This window comes from Chrysemys picta, chromosome 7 (genome assembly GCF_011386835.1).
Source record: "Chrysemys picta bellii isolate R12L10 chromosome 7, ASM1138683v2, whole genome shotgun sequence".
NCBI classification, from domain to species: domain Eukaryota; kingdom Metazoa; phylum Chordata; order Testudines; family Emydidae; genus Chrysemys; species Chrysemys picta.
The window spans coordinates 64,906,971-64,923,081 of NC_088797.1; the positions used below are offsets into that span (position 1 = coordinate 64,906,971).

Here is a 16,111-nt window from a genome sequence, read left to right on the forward strand (position 1 = left end):
AATATACTTTATTGAAAAAATTTTGCTTAGCATTTAGGATGGAATTATCAAAAGGCCTAACTGATTTAAGACACAGGTCTTATTAATTTTCAGTGGAATCTGTGCTTCCATGTCTCATGAGCCTGGTCTCCATTTTAGATTGACTTAACTGTATCACTCAGGGATGTAAAATACAGAGCCTTGAGTGACATAACTATGCTGACCTGACCCTCCCGGCGTAGACGCAGCTAGGTCAATGAAAGAATGCTTCTGTCAACTTAGCTACAGTCGTTTGGAGAAGTGGTGTTCCTACACAGATAGAAAAAACCTTTCCATTGATGTAGGCTGTATCCACACTTTGGGTTGTGCCAGCATAGCTGTGACACTAGAGCCGTGCTGCTATAGTCCTTGTAGCGTAAGTAAGCCCTTAAACACTTTTGAAAATTTCAGCTTCAGAAACGAAAAGTGTGCAAAATTAGTTGGTGAAGGGACAGTGATTGCTGAGAAAATGTATCATACAAAGCAAGGAAGAAGGCAGTAACTGTGGACTCAATAACACATGTACATTTTGCTGTAGGCAGTATTACCAACCTCCGGCATTAAAAATAAAATAATGAGTTCATCACCAAAATATGAGATTAGCTTAAAAATAAGGGTTTTTTCTTCTGGTTTCTGAGCTGTTAGAGTGCATTCACTTTACAAGCTATTCTCTGCAACTATGGTGGCTAGACATTTGATTCTCATGATTCCAGGAGCTGGAGTTTTAAAAATGACCGTAAAATTACAAGACTTGCAATAAAATCACAAAAGTCGGCAGCGCTACATAGGAATTAAGCAGGCGTTCTCCTTCATAGGAGGAGAGCCAATGGTAATATCCTTCATTTTAGATATTCTCGATCTCTGCCCTTGATTTTGCCAATCTTGATAGGGCGTAATTTAGGATTATAATGTTCTACTTTGCAATGTCAGACACAGCATGTAAGTGCTTTGGAGAGAAGGTTTGTTAAAGGAAGTTAAGAGTTTGCTTGTGCTCGGGAAGGGAACCATGACAGCTCCCAAATATTCTGATGGTTTATATTTTTGTCTGGATAAATATTGTTTTGTATTTTAGGCCACACAATCTCCAACAGTTATGCAGCAAATTAAAATATAATTTACATGAGAACAAACCATGAGATAAAATTCCTTGATTGGGTGGAATGAGTAGGTTAAGGAGGGAGAGTCTCCATGGATATGGTGATGAGTTGGGAGGATCCTTAAGTGTATATTTTTCCATGTTTTGGTTTTTGATGTGGTGCTAAAAATAATGGTATATACCTCTAGTTTATAAACAGATGCTTCTCGATAAACAGAAATAATCTCACCAATGCCTGATCCTGCAAACACTTCAGCACATGAGTAACTTCAAGCATGTGAATAGTTATGTACTGAGGTGCATTAAGTTACTCACATGTGTATGTGTTTGCAGGATCAGTGTGTTGTTTTTTCTGTGTCAGGTTCCAGACTTTTGATTTTGAAACCATAGTTTTGTTGTCTGCACAGCACTGTGCCGCCCTTCCAGAATCCCCTGCACAATGAAAGCAGCATCCATGGGCGACCGTCACAATCAGAGCCCCATTGCATCTGGCACAAACAAATATGAAAGCATGAAGCCAAATTCTCTGCTGGTATATGTGTGATGCAGCTCTGTTGCCTTCACCGGACCTGTGCAGAGAATTTGGCCCAGGTCCCTGCCTCAAACAGCATCCAAATTTTAAAAAGCAACCCACAAAGGGTGGGAGAAAGGGATTAAGTCAGATACGCATGGTTTTTATATACATCTACCCATGCAATTTTCCCCCTTCTCCAAATAACTATATACAACTAGAAAGATATGAAAAAATACGAGGTGCCAACTGTACCCATCTGCCCTTCAGTTCATTAAGTTTCTTACAGGTATCATGATAGAAGTGGTTCCCAAGGAAAACCAAAGGATTGCTTTGCTCTTTAAGTTATCTTAGAAAAGAGAGGATATGGGGAATATGACAGAGTTCTATAAAATCATGGATGGTATGGGGAAAGTGAACAGGGTAGTGTTATTTACTCCTTCACATAATACAAGAACTAGGGGTCACCCAGTGAAACTAAGAGGCAGCAGGTTTAAAACAAACATCAGGAAGTACTTCTTTCATATAAGGCACAGTCAACCTATGGAACTCATTGCCATAGGTTGTGGTGAAGGCCAAAAGTAAAACTAAGTTCAGAAAAGAATTAGATAAGATCATGGAAGATAGATCCATCAATGGCTGTTAGCCAGGATGGTCAGGGACGCAACCCCATACTCGTGGTGTCCCTAAACCACCAAGTGCCAGACACTGGGACTAGATGATAGGAGATGGATCACTCGAAATTGCCCTGCTCTGTTCATTCACTCTGAAGGATCTGGCATTGGCCACTGTTGGAAGCCAGGGTACTGGGCTAGATGGATCATTGGTCTGACCCAGTAGGGCCATTCTTATGTATTGTTTCTTCTTTGTTTCTTTTATTAGAATACCTGTATTTGTAATTTGCTTTCCTGCCCAATCAGATCCTGTTTACAGGACTGATACTCTAGTCACTAACTTTCCCAGTTTTAAGCACCATGGTCCCATGTATATTCTGCTTTGTTCTAATATGTTCTGTATCACAACTGGAGAGAGTTATGGCAGGGATGGGCAAGGTGGCCCTGGGGTCCGTGCTCAGACATCTTCCACATGTCTGTAAACATCTACTGCTGCAGGAGCATTCTCTTTTCTCTCCTTTTCCCTATTTAATCCTGTTAATATCCATCTTTTATCTTCTAAATTATTATACTCATTTTTGTTCTGATGAAAAACACCAGCATGAGTGATACTTCTCCTGCATGCATGTAAGATATAATAATGTGTATCTAGTGGTCTCCATCTCCCCCTCTATTTTTACCCAGACCTCTATTTTCCAAAGCAGTTATGCAAGATTTAAGATGTGAGATTGTTTTGCTTTATCTTGATGTTTTTCTAACATCAAAAATCCTTTTTGAATTCTAGATTTGTAATAATTAGAAGGGAAAAACTGATCTCAAACCACATGGAGAAACTGAAAGCTAATCCACGCGTCAATGAAGTAGACCCTGAAAGTTTGAGATGGACTCCACTGCTTGTTTCTAATGCTGCGGTTTCTGAAGAAGAGAGGGAAGCTGAAAAAGAGGTAACAGCAGACATTGTCTGTCTGAATTCCTTTCCTTTGGATTTCTTCTCCAGTCTTTATCATTAAGTAGTAGGCTGTCTTAAATATAGCATTGTTTAACATTGTCAGATCTTAGTTATGGGGAAAATTGCTTGTGTGAAACACTTCAGCACTAATCAGTTATAACTCAGGGTTTTTGGAGATTGTACAGTAAGTTTTGGAAAATGAATATGAAATTTTAAACTCTGTTTCGCTTGTTATGAAGTTGTATTTACTGCTCCTGAAGTAGTCTAGGAGCATGGAATCAGATCAGATTTGGTGCAGAGCTCAAAGGCTGCAGTGTCAATTGATTCTTTGTGTTTATGAACTTGCTCAAAGTGATCCATGTCAGTGGGCATGTAATGTAGTGCTAAAGGACTTAAATCAATTCGCTGCATCATTAATAGTGCTAAATATCCCATGAAATGCAATCTTCTTTGGTTTGTTATCCTAACTGTTGTAAAGTAGCTACTAGATGATTCAGCTGAAATGTTGTTGCTTGGTTAGGCAGCAGTGCTAATCAGGGTTGACTTATTGTAACTCTTTAGCTGAACTTGATATGGCTAATACCGTTTCAGTGACCCATTATTTTAACCCCAACCCTTCAGGCTGAGCGTCTGATGGAACAGGCTAGCTGCTGGGAAAAGGAAGAGCAAGAAATATTCTCCACAAGAACTAATAGTAGGCAATCACCTGCAAAAGTACAATCTAAAAATAAATACTTGCGATCTCCAGAGAGTGTGGCAGTGGTTGGAGAGCGAGGGCAATCCACGGAGCAATCTAAAGAAAGCAGTGAGGATGATGAGGGGGATGGGAATCATCAAAGTTCACCTCCACGGCTGACCAAACCACAATCACTGGCCATAAAAAGAAAGGTATGTTACTTTTAGCACTTTCAGTTAAATTTGTTCAGTGTCCATTACAATCAAACCATGTTTGTCAAAAAGATGTAAAAAAAGGCAGGGTTTTTTTCTGTTTACAAGCTTTCCTTAGACTGTTCATTTTTTTATCTAAATTGTTTGCACACTGAGCCCTTTCTAGTTCATAGCTGTTTCCTCGGAAGTTTGGTTTTCCTTTTGACTTTTTTTGTATTGTTATGAAAAAATGGATGGTACTAAACATCAGAATTAGAATTTATTTTTAAACTAATGACTGCCCTCTGCTGTTTAGGGTTGGTACTGATAAAACATTTTAATTGGTTCTTCCATACCCTCACTTGGGGTTTTTTTGTCCTTTTGGGATGGAGTCAAATCAATTATGTGTTTTCTCCTGTTACAAGATTAGCAGGATAAGAAGGTCTTTTGCAAGATATGTTAATAAAGCAAATGCATTTTTTAAGAAAAATTTGTTTCTTGAAATATTACATTTTATTTTCTTATACAGAGCCTTCTTATTCCAAGAACTAAACCCTCTAAATTCTGCTTAATCTTGAGTATTGAATTTTTTTTGCTGAAAATTATGTAATCACATTGAATGTTTAGTAACTTAATTTAAGAACCCATAAATGTTAAGCTACTTGGCTTAATGCATGTATTTACATTGCTTTGGTAAGAATTTACAGATGAGTGTCCCATTGTGTATATTTTGGGTTAGAGAATTTTAAAGTAAATGTGAATCTTTGAGAAATGAATAGGTAACAGTGGAAATAAATCTCATTGAAATTTAGTTGAACCTGTTCAAACCCTTCTTTTCTACAGCTGCTAAACTGTAACATTCTTTAATATATTGCTATTATTTACACCAAGTTTGAGACTTGGACTGTTTGTCTTGGCACTGTGCTGTTTATCGTTTTCTGCTTGTTTGTTTATAAGCAGCTTCATAATTTTAAGGAACCTGAAATCTAAAAGCGTAAGATGTACATTTGAGTCTTGCAAATGTTTTTAGTGGAATTATGAGATACTAAGTATACAACCAGGTATTTGTAAACATAAATATTTTATATACTACTATTGTGAATTTTTAGTTATTTAACCAGAGTAAAGTCTGGAAGCCAACCATAAACTGTAGATCTTAATTTTCACCTTCATAGAACAAAGACTACAGTGTGCGTTCTGTCTCAGATGGTACACGCTCATTGCTTAACTGTATGGGTTTAGTAAATAGCAGTAAAAAAATCGAATCTCGATTTAAAAGTGTAACATAAGCTAACTTCTAAATTGATAAATAGATTAGACCATCATAAACGCATTTCACAAAAATTAACTTGTTCTCTATGTACCAAGTCAGCTAACTCCTCCTGGACTCTAACAGTTCATTGTTATTTTTTTTGGAATTATTTTTTTTAGAGACCTTTCATCTTGAAAAAGAAAAGGGGTCGTAAACGCAGAAGGGTTAATAGTAGTGTCACAACAGAGACAATTTCTGAAACCACAGAGGTGTTGAATGAGCCCTTTGATCACTCGGATGAAGAGCGGCCCATGCCGCAGCTGGAGCCTACTTGTGAGATAGATGGGGAAGATGATGACTTAAAGCCTGTGATCAGAAAAATATTCCAGTATCAACCTGGTAGGCAGAACCAGGTGGAAGAGGAGGACAAAGAGGAGAAAGACAATCATTATAAAAATGATGTTCAGTGTAGAAGTAAGTTGAACATTATTTTTAAACTATGTTAAAGTTAACTTGTCACTTGGGATTCAAAGGCAACACTTGCTTTTGTAGTTAACTAGCCGATTTGTGACCAGCTTTTCAGAGCTGTTGAAATTTTTACATTTCACGATCAAAATAACATGCATTTTTACTAATGCTCCATCCCTCTGAGATATGCTTTATGCTATTAGTCCCACTTTATCTGCTTGCTTTGTGTAATAGCATTAGGCATGTTGCTCTTTTTTCAGTATTTTTAGTGTGTAATTTTTCTGCTCTCTCTCTGTCCTGTTACAGTTTCTTCAGTATATTAACCTCAGTTCATTATTCCTGTTCAGGAGAAAATTAGCAGGTTTTGTTTCAGTTTGGGATATTCATATATTTACCATTTGGGAAAGAACAAAAATGTAATCTTGTATATCTACAACAGGCCTCATCATACTTTTCCAGGAAAAACCAGGGGATTTCTTTTTCTTTAGTTTGTTTCATGAAACCTTTATCTACAAAAAGCAGGAGGTAGTTGATACCGATTACTTTTTTTTTTTTGCACTCAGCATTGACAGCAATTTAGTTATGAGAACTACTGAAATTTGCATAATTCTCCAGGAACTATGTCCTCTTCACTTTAGTTTGGCAGTTCTGCAATGCTATATTAATAAACTCTGAGACCTCACATTCTTCCACCTTGAGCATCCAGAGACTTCCCTTTCCATCTTTCAAAATAGCCTGGGGCTGTTTAAGCCCTGGCACAACTGCCAAAGTCCCGGATTCTTCTGTTGATTTGTAGGGAGATGTTTGGTTCTAGGATCCCAGGTCTTCCCTAAAAAGTGCACAACAATTTATGTAATGCACATTTTAACAGCTGCTCACCAAGTTAGATTTCAAGGATATTGCCCAGCTGGAAAGCTAAAGGATGTAAAGTGTATTCACCAATGAGCAGTTTTGGGAAAATCCTCATCTCTCCCTCTTGACTCTCAGATGAAAACATCAGTTTTGGAATGAATTATGGATTGCTACATATAAACACTTTTTTCTCAAAAACTGCAGGTATCTCTTTGGTACTGGAGAACTAATAGTTCTCAGGACATGTCGGGAAGTTAAATTTTTGTGTTGCCCAACTGAGAGATCATCTGCTGATCTGTTCGCACACAGCTTTTGTACTGGTGTAACCATGTTGGTTAGGGGTGTGATAGTCTACCAATATAGTTACACCAGTACAACCCCTAGTGTGGATGCTTTTTTACCAGTGTAAAGGTGCCTTATACTGGTATAGTTTATCCCCCTTCCTGTACAGAAATAAATTGTACTGGTGTAAGCACACTTATATTGATAAAATTGCATCCACAGTAGTGGGGTTGTACTGCTTTAACTATACTGGTATTTGTGTATAGATGAGGCTTAAGAGTCTAGTTATCACATCAACCAACTGTTGCAATGCATTTGGAGTAACCCTTTCAGGTCGTATTTAAGAGTGTAACACTTTTTCTGAAGCTGTGTCTTTGAAGGCAGCAGTATTCAACACCAAAATACATTTCTTCCTAATTGTTTTTGTGATTAATTGAATTGTTTTTTTAATTTCGTCTCTGCTTTCAATTTTATTTAGTTCTGTTTCAGAATGTGTTTTTGCATGGAATCTCCCCCCACATTTTGGTTTGTATTGCAAGACACTTCTTGTGAGGAGGAAAAATTATTTTCCTTTTTCAGCATTAATTTTTCAGCAATAATTTATGTGCATCAAACTCAGCATAATACTTCCTAGAGTTAGAGCACCTTTGTGTATCCAGCATCTGTATCATTTCTGCAGTAACAAAAAGGGTGTAGTCATGCATTCCATGTCTAGATAATGAGAATTGATATCCATCTTTTATAAAAATACATATTACTGTATAAAGGGGTGCATGTATGTGAGCTCTTGTGTGTAAAAATCACTCTGGGGTTGGTTTATCTCACTAGTGGGAGAGATTAACAAGTGTAAACTTTGTAGCATTCTGTTTTATTCTGCAAACTAGCTCTGTATTCTATTTGTTCACCACATTTTATAAATACCACAAGGTGAGGAGATAGTTTATATTAAATAAAAGGTTTGTAGGGTACATTTTCTGTAGTTTAAAAATGTTTTTTGCTTAAAATTCTTTCAGGAAGTATCAGATGGCATTTTTAAATACATATATAGTTATGAGGCTAACTGTTATAGTGCTACAAATAAGGTATCTGTCTACATTTATTCAGCTAGTATGCTATAATGTTTAAAACTCTTGTGCAGTTTTACTGAGTGGGAAGCAGTGGGTGTAGGTGCCCCTACTTACTGTCATGTGTGGTTTAAGAGTAGATTAAGGGTATCTATTTATTGGCAGTATAACTTTGTTTAATTATCCAAGTTTTTTTTTAAAGAATGTGTACGTTAATTTTGGATTAATCAGTTCTGTCTGTCGATGGAAATAGATTTGTTTATGCAAACTAAGACCTTATTTTCTTTTCTCTATTCTCTGCTTCCCAAAGACAACACAGAGGATGTAGCTGTCTTGGAAGAAAGCACTAAAGACAATCCTGACCCCTTGAGGTGTAAACAGGGCTGGCCTAAAGGAGTGAAGCGTGGTCCATCTAAGTGGCGGCAGAACAAAGAAAGAAAGCCTGGTTTTAAACTTAATTTATACACCCCACCTGAGACTCCTATGGAGCCTGACTACCAGGTAATAGTAGAGGAACAGAAGCAAGTATCTGAAGACAAGCCCTGCCAAGTTCCTGCTATTGCAGAGGAGGAGATTAAAGAGCCTATTAAGAATTTGCAGCCTCAAGATGAGGTAAAAGAGCTGGAACCTGAGCTTCTAAACCCACCCAATGAATCCTTTGAAATCATAGAAAATGATCTAATGAAAGAGGAAGAAGAAAAAAATGTTGAGGAAGATGTTGCCAGTGCAAAAAATCAAGATAAAGACCCACAGAAGGAAATGTGCGCTCAAAAAGATGAGCCTGAGCATTTGGATGATCATGAAGAGGAGGAAGAAGAAGAGGAAGAACCATCTCACAATGAGGATCATGATGCAGATGATGAAGATGATAGCCATATGGGTTCAACAGAAGTGGAGAAAGAGGAGTTACCAGGAGAAGCCTTCAAAGAAGTGCTAGACAACCAGGAGTCTTTTTTAGACTTAAATGTACAAACTGGTAATTCAAATCAAGAGGACTTAATGGACTGTGGTGTTGACCTTGCAGCTGAGTGTGAAGGTGACCGTAAAGAGCTTACTGAAGATTCGGGGCATGTACCTGAATCTGATGATGATCATACAGATAATAATCAGAACCAAAAGGAGAGTGAAGAGTTAAATTCCGATTTCAAGGAAGAAAGTACTGAAACCATGGAGATTGATTCAGAGACAGTACAAGCAGTCCAGTCTCTAACCCAGGAAACAAGTGAACAGGAAGATGCATTTCAGGACTGTTCAGAGACGCAAGAGGCATGTAGAAGCCTGCAGAATTATACTCATACTGATCAAAGTCCACAAATGACCACACTGGATGATTGCCAACAATCTGACCACAGTAGCCCAGTCTCATCTGTCCATTCTCATCCTAGCCAGTCAGTTCGTTCTGTTAATAGTCCAAACGTTCCTCCATTAGAGAACAGTTATGCTCAAATCAGCCCAGATCAAAGTGCCATCTCTGTGCCATCTTTACAGAACATGGAGACCAGTCCAATGATGGATGTCCCATCAGTTTCGGATCATTCACAACAAGTTGTGGATAGTGGGTTTAGTGATCTAGGAAGCATCGAGAGCACAACGGAAAACTATGAAAACCCAAGCAGTTATGATTCTACAATGGGAAGTAGCATCTGTGGAAACAACTCTTCCCAAAACAGTTGCTCGTATAGCAACCTTACATCTAGTAACCTAACACAGAGTAGCTGTGCAGTGACGCAGCAAATGTCTAATATTAATGGAAGCTGCAGTATGATGCAACAAACCAACATCAATTCTCCTCCTACCTGTAATGTAAAATCTCCTCAAGGCTGTGTTGTTGAAAGGCCACCGAGCAGCAACCAACAGTTATCTCAGTGCAGCATGGCTGCTAATTTTACACCACCTATGCAGTTAACTGAAATCCCAGAGACTGGCAATGCCAACATTGGCCTATATGAAAGAATGGGTCAGAGTGAATTTGGAGCAGGGCATTACCCACAGCCATCTGCTACCTTTAGCCTTGCCAAACTGCAACAGTTAACTAACACACTTATGGATCATTCATTGCCTTACAGCCATTCAGCTGCTGTAACTTCCTATGCAAACAGTGCCTCTTTGTCCACATCCTTAAGTAACACAGGGCTTGTTCAGCTTTCTCAATCTCCACACACTGTTCCTGGAGGACCCCAAGCACAGGCTACTATGACCCCACCCCCTAATCTTACCCCACCTCCCATGAATTTGCCTCCTCCCCTTTTGCAGCGTAACATGGCAGCATCAAATATTGGAATATCCCATACCCAAAGACTGCAAACTCAGATGGCCGGCAAAGGCCATGTGTCTGTGAGAACCAAATCAGCCCCTCTGCCCCCAGCGGCAGCAGCCCATCAGTCACAAATCTATGGGCGTGCTTCACAGACTGTGGCTATGCAAGGACCCGCACGGACCTTAACGATGCAACGTGGTATGAATATGAGTGTAAATTTGATGCCAGCCCCCGCTTATAATGTCAATTCAGTGAACATGAATATGAACACCCTTAATGCTATGAATGGATATAGTATGTCCCAGCCCATGATGAACAGCGGATATCATAGTAACCACGGATATATGAATCAAACACCCCAGTACCCTATGCAGATGCAGATGGGAATGATGGGAACTCAGCCATATGCACAGCAACCAATGCAGACAACACCACACAGTAACATGATGTACACTCCTCCAGGGCATCATGGCTACATGAATACTGGCATGTCTAAACAGTCTCTTAATGGATCCTACATGAGAAGGTAGGCTCTTTGGAGAGTCAGATTACCAAACTGGCGTATTGGATTGATCTGCACAAATAGGAGAGTACGATTTCAAAACCAGCAATTGGTGTGAATGCAAAAACATTTGTTGGCACCATGTTAAAAGCTGTATGCAGCAGAAAGCCTTATACAAGTTTGTTTTTTCTTTTTCTTTTTTTTTTCTTGTTTTGGGGGGGGGGTATCTCTCTTTTTTGTTGATTTTGTTTTAGGGGGATGGGATTGGGTTTTTGTTTTGTTTGTTTTTTTAATTTTAACTGAAGTTCTCTGGAAAGGAAGAATTCTTTCTACGAACTGCAATTACACAGCAGACAATGGTTCAGAGCCATTTTATGTGCCTGCTCCCATTAAAAATGTGGATACATAGACTCCAAAACTTAGTATTGGACCCTGAGATTTCTCTCCACTTTCCCCCACATGTAAATGCCTTTTAGCATTTCATTTATTGTACATTTTGTTTCTTAAGGTGACACTTCCGCATGCCGCTAATGTCTTTGTTAGTGACAGTGCATTTTGTAGTACTGTACAAGTGTTGTGCTTAACAGTAAGCCATTTCTTAAGTTTTTTGCCTTGATTAGGTTACCCTAATTTGAGGGTAAAAAAACAAAACTATATTTTTGTTAATTATAAAACTTGTAAAAAATAAAAAAAACTGTAAAAGCTATTCACATTTTTGTTAGTTCAAAGGGTTTTATTGCTAAATGTTTGGTGTAAAGTTGAGACTCTTTTCCATTTTTGGTGACCGATTTCTGTTTTTTTTTGGGGGGGGGAGGGGGGAATAAAAAGGCAGCTTTCTGTTTTATAATTGCAGACTTTTTTTCACTGAATGAAGCATATCTCAGTGTTTATTTGTCATGTTTTGAAACATTTTCACATATGTCCAAATACTTGGCAGGATTTTAAAAAATAGTGAATTTGGTGTAAAGTTGCTATTTTATGGAAATGCCTCTAACTTTACATTTTCATTCCATCTGTAGATTTTTCTATCTTTATAAAATATTGAAGTTATTTTTTAAGGGAAAAAAAATAGAGCAGTAGCGTGTGAATAGTTCAAACTAAGCTTACAGATCGCATGTAAAAAGGCAAAAATTATGTGTCTGTTTATATTGCTTCCTTTTTTGTAGCCTTTGTACCTGTACAGAGTGACTGTAAGGGCCGAGCAGAAGAGGCTTGATACATGTGTAAAATAGGACCCAGTGACACTCTTGTATTTATCTGTTATCTTTTTAGTCAGTCACTTAAAAAAAAAAAAAAAAAAACAACCCCAAGCTGTACATTTTAACATAAAATAAATTATGATGAGCCATTTTTAGCCTCTTGTGTTTGTCATAGTCTGATGTTGCATGGCAAATTATCACTTTGCCTTACCGTGGTCTTTACAGATCTCTCTGACTAGGGGGCCTGATCCAAAGCCTCTTAAAGTCAATGGGTTTTGGATTAGGCCTTTAAAGGTTAAATGTAGATTACACTTCACAACTGCGTATACTTTATGAAAATAAAAATATCTAGAATAATTAAAAAAAACTTGAATAAAACAAAATATTGAATAATTACGTATATAAAACATTACAAAAAATTAATATGTAATTAATGTGAAGAGCTTTTCTTTAAAAAAAAAGTTGTTACTTTGTTAAAAGGCTCTTTTTTATTGTAGTGTACACAATGTTGATGCTGAGCTGTCTCTCGATAGTAAAGCTGCGTTCCCTTTGTCCTTTTGACTATTATCTTCAATGCAGATTGCAAGATGTTTTGTACATCCAGAATTTAACTTTCCGCACAGTTTTGCATATTTAAACAACTTTGTCCTGGCAATTGTAAATGTATAAAAATTGAAAATGTCTCATAAATGCAGTCATCATGAAATGTGTCTGTCAAATCTAGGTCAGGTGCATGTGAAACAAAACCACAAAAAGAAATACCCTTATGAGAATTTCTAAAAATGTTTCTACACTTAAAGCTGATATTGACTTTTTTTTCATAATTTCAATTTTAAAACATGGTAGACGTAATAAAAGCATCAGCCAGCTTAATTCATCCTTGAAAAACATATATAAAAGAAGCTTCATAGGTGGGCATCTAACTGCTCAAAAGTCAGAAATGTGTGTATTCCTTACCAAAAACAACACACCTTAATAAGTATGTCCAGTGTGGTCAGATTAAGGCCCTGGTCTTGCAGGCTCTTAGACATGTGAGTATTTTTATATGTCTAAGCCATCCCATTTGAATTTGGTGGGGCTACTCATGTGACGTAACTTCACACATGTAGGTGTGTGTGTGAACAGGGGCTACAGTGGTTGTGAGAATCATAACTTTGAACCCCTGCCTCTTGGGAGTTTCAACTGTCAACCAGAATGCTGCATTAAGGGCACGATTCTGCAAAGACTTATGCACAGGCTTAACTTTATACTCTCTGAATAGTCCTGTTGAAATCAGTGGGACTATGCATAGTTCATAAAGCTAAACACCTGCCTACATCTTTGCAAGAGCATCATCTGACATAATGTTTTTGCCATAGCCTCTTATTTTTAGGGAAATATAACAAAGAGAAATTAAGAAAACACTGCTTATTTCAATGTGTGATGGGAGATTAACACGTGCAGGATTGTGTGTGTGTGTGTGTGTGTGAATTTCTAAACTAGAGCTCTGCAGCTCTGTGTGTTAAATGATTGCACATTGAAATAGAAGCAGCATATTATGTGACTTGTATTTGTATATTTATATGAAATCAAAAATAAAGACAACTGGGCCTTACCCACTGCTGTGGGACTCCAGTTTTACAGCACTGTAACTCATTGGCACCCCAGGTCCATCTATTGTTTTAGTGTGTGGTGCTCTGGCCCTGAGCATGCTGAGTCTTGAGTATTGCTAGAACTTAGCATTGTAATATATGATTGAAAGTTTCATGGAAAATTGTGTACTGTGTGCACACAATAAATACTTTTCAAATACTTAATTTCAAAAACAAATTACTTTCAGAAGGACAAATGCTTTTGAGTTCTTCATTTGTGGCATTTATATGCTGACAACTCTGCTTTGTAAAACTCTCCTATCTTCCTAAACAGATCTGCTCCCTATGTGGATTAAGTATCACTCACCTCTGCTCACTTTAGTAACAAAGAAGTTTTCACTTTCTTTTACTCCTGTTATCCCTGCAGGACCAACATAGCAAAGAGAATATCAGCTGGATTCTCTTCCATTGAGTGGATCAACAGAATTATTTGCTGACTTGTAATCTGCGCTCCCTGTGGAGATCATGAGTTTTGCACAAATGCTACTGTAGGAATAATTGGAAGAACATGGGGTTGCTAGAGTGTGAATATTGTCTAACTGGACAAGACAGGTGGGGGAAGGGCAATAATTTCCCCCTCACTAAAATAGGGATAATGAGCGATAAGCGTGAATAACTCATGTTTGTAAAAGCACATTGAGATACTCTGATGGAAGGTGCTATAGAAAAAGTATTTTCTGTTGCCTGGTTGCCACTGCTGCAGACTATTGGCATAGTCCTTTTTCATTGTCAGGCAGGTGGCAACCAATCATGATACAGCAAAACACCTGTCCTGCATCAGGATACTGGATGTTTTGTTTCTTTCTCAGCCAGTTTGCTTCCTACCTCTTATTATGATTATTTATATGTATTCTCACAATGCCTTGGAGCCCCAGTCATGGCCCATTGTGCTAGGTGCTGTCCAAACAGAACAGAAAGATCCAATGAGCTTACAATCCAAGAATAAGACAAGAGACGGCTGATGGAGGGAGACAGATGGGGAGTACATGGAAACAATGAGACAATATTGTCTAACTGGACAAGACTGGTGAAGACGCTGTGGGGGTGGGAGTTGGAGCAAACAGCCAGTCAGCAGGGCAGTCCAGTCAAACCTGTAGAAGTTGTCTCTGCCCTGCTGACTGGCTGTTTGCTCCAACTCTCACCCCCATAGCCTTTTCACCAGTTTTATTCCATACCTACCCTGCTTTACTCTCCCCTCTGCTCCCCCACTCCCTTTCCCTTTTCTTTCCATTTAGCTCAACCCCTCCTATGTAAAGCCACCCATTTAAAAAACACACCCTAACACCTGCGGAACTAACATCATGTTTGCCACCATCACACTCTGGACTGTCCAGAGTACCTTGAGTTGGCTGTTCCTGCTCCTGCCAGCTCTCTGCACCATTTTTTATAATCCCTTCCCTTTCCCACACCCTTGTTAGGATGATGATGATTTTTCATTCTTTTTGTGCAGAACGTTGTATTGATTTTACTCACTGGACCAAGCACTAGTTTCCTAGGGAGCAGCACCCAGAAGAGTCCTCTAGCCTTAGATGGAGAACAACCAACTTGGTCCTTCCTGTGATATTTTTAGAGCCCTCAAGGTATTGGACTCTATTCAGTTCCTTTCAGGAGAACTTGTTTGTATCTTTATGGTACGATGGCAACTTGCAGATTCCTAATAGGCAAATGGCTCAGATCCTGTGTTTTGCAAGCTGATGAGTTTGCTAATAGGGGAAAACAAAGAATTGGTCTGCAAGACTGCCATGTGGCAGTCCCTTCCCACTATTACCAACCACTGTAGCAGGGGGACTCAGCTATATTCCTAGCATGGGCCACATATTAATACATGGACTCTTCTCCTCCCCTTGACTATGGAAGAACATCCCTGAGGTAAGTACAGCAATTGCTTATATTGGAAAGTAATCTTATGGAAATATTTAAGTTTTTTAAGATGCAACAAGCTTCTGGAAATAAGGAAGAGCCAGTGTGTATTGCACAGACCAGTTGAGAATCTCTGCATAATAGGTTTGATCTAGTCCCTGGGTGCAGCTTGCAAGCAGTGGGCCTTCAGTCTTAGGAGCACATGATCCATTGTTGTGCCAGATGGATTCATTTAGTTATTTCAGCATTTGCTTCCTATCCCTGGTGGGGAAATCACTACTCACAAACCCAATCAATCCCCTCAGTAGCAAACAGGTCACAGGAAATGGAATTTTTCATCTGCTCTCTCCTTCCAGTGAGACTTGTGCAGACACTCGCTTGTCCCTCAGACCCAAGAGAGCTTTGTTGTAGTATAATTTCCAGTCTGTTTTTCACAATAAGGGACCTACTAGCAAACCAGCTACAAATCCACTTCTAGCTAGGTCAGCCACCAAACTGGCCAAGGACAGGAATTGAAATAGCTGGTACCCTGGCTAGGGGAGGATGAGTGTTGTTTGATCCTCACTGGCTGTCACCTTCTAGAGTGAAGTGAGGACAATGATGCATTCCATTTGTCTGCATGGTCGACGCGAGGACCTATAAAAGTGTGATGGGATGTGTAGGCCTTATTGGCAAGAAGAAGAGTTTAA

General features: G+C 38.7%; 1 protein-coding gene across 24 annotated transcripts in view; it reads left to right on the forward strand.

Annotated features, from left to right (window-relative positions):
- The window catches only part of KAT6B (lysine acetyltransferase 6B), a 195,429-nt gene extending 183,393 nt beyond the window's left edge, over positions 1-12,036 (forward strand). For all 24 annotated transcript variants that reach the window (XM_042856134.2, XM_065551669.1, XM_065551659.1 and 21 more), the window contains 4 exons: positions 3,024-3,183; positions 3,810-4,076; positions 5,487-5,781; positions 8,284-12,036. In XM_042856134.2, the coding sequence (XP_042712068.2) occupies positions 3,024-3,183; positions 3,810-4,076; positions 5,487-5,781; positions 8,284-10,760 (3,199 nt within the window). In that variant the 3' untranslated portion in view covers positions 10,761-12,036. The remainder of the gene's footprint in view (positions 1-3,023; positions 3,184-3,809; positions 4,077-5,486; positions 5,782-8,283) is intronic.
- The last annotated feature ends 4,075 nt before the right edge of the window (positions 12,037-16,111 follow it).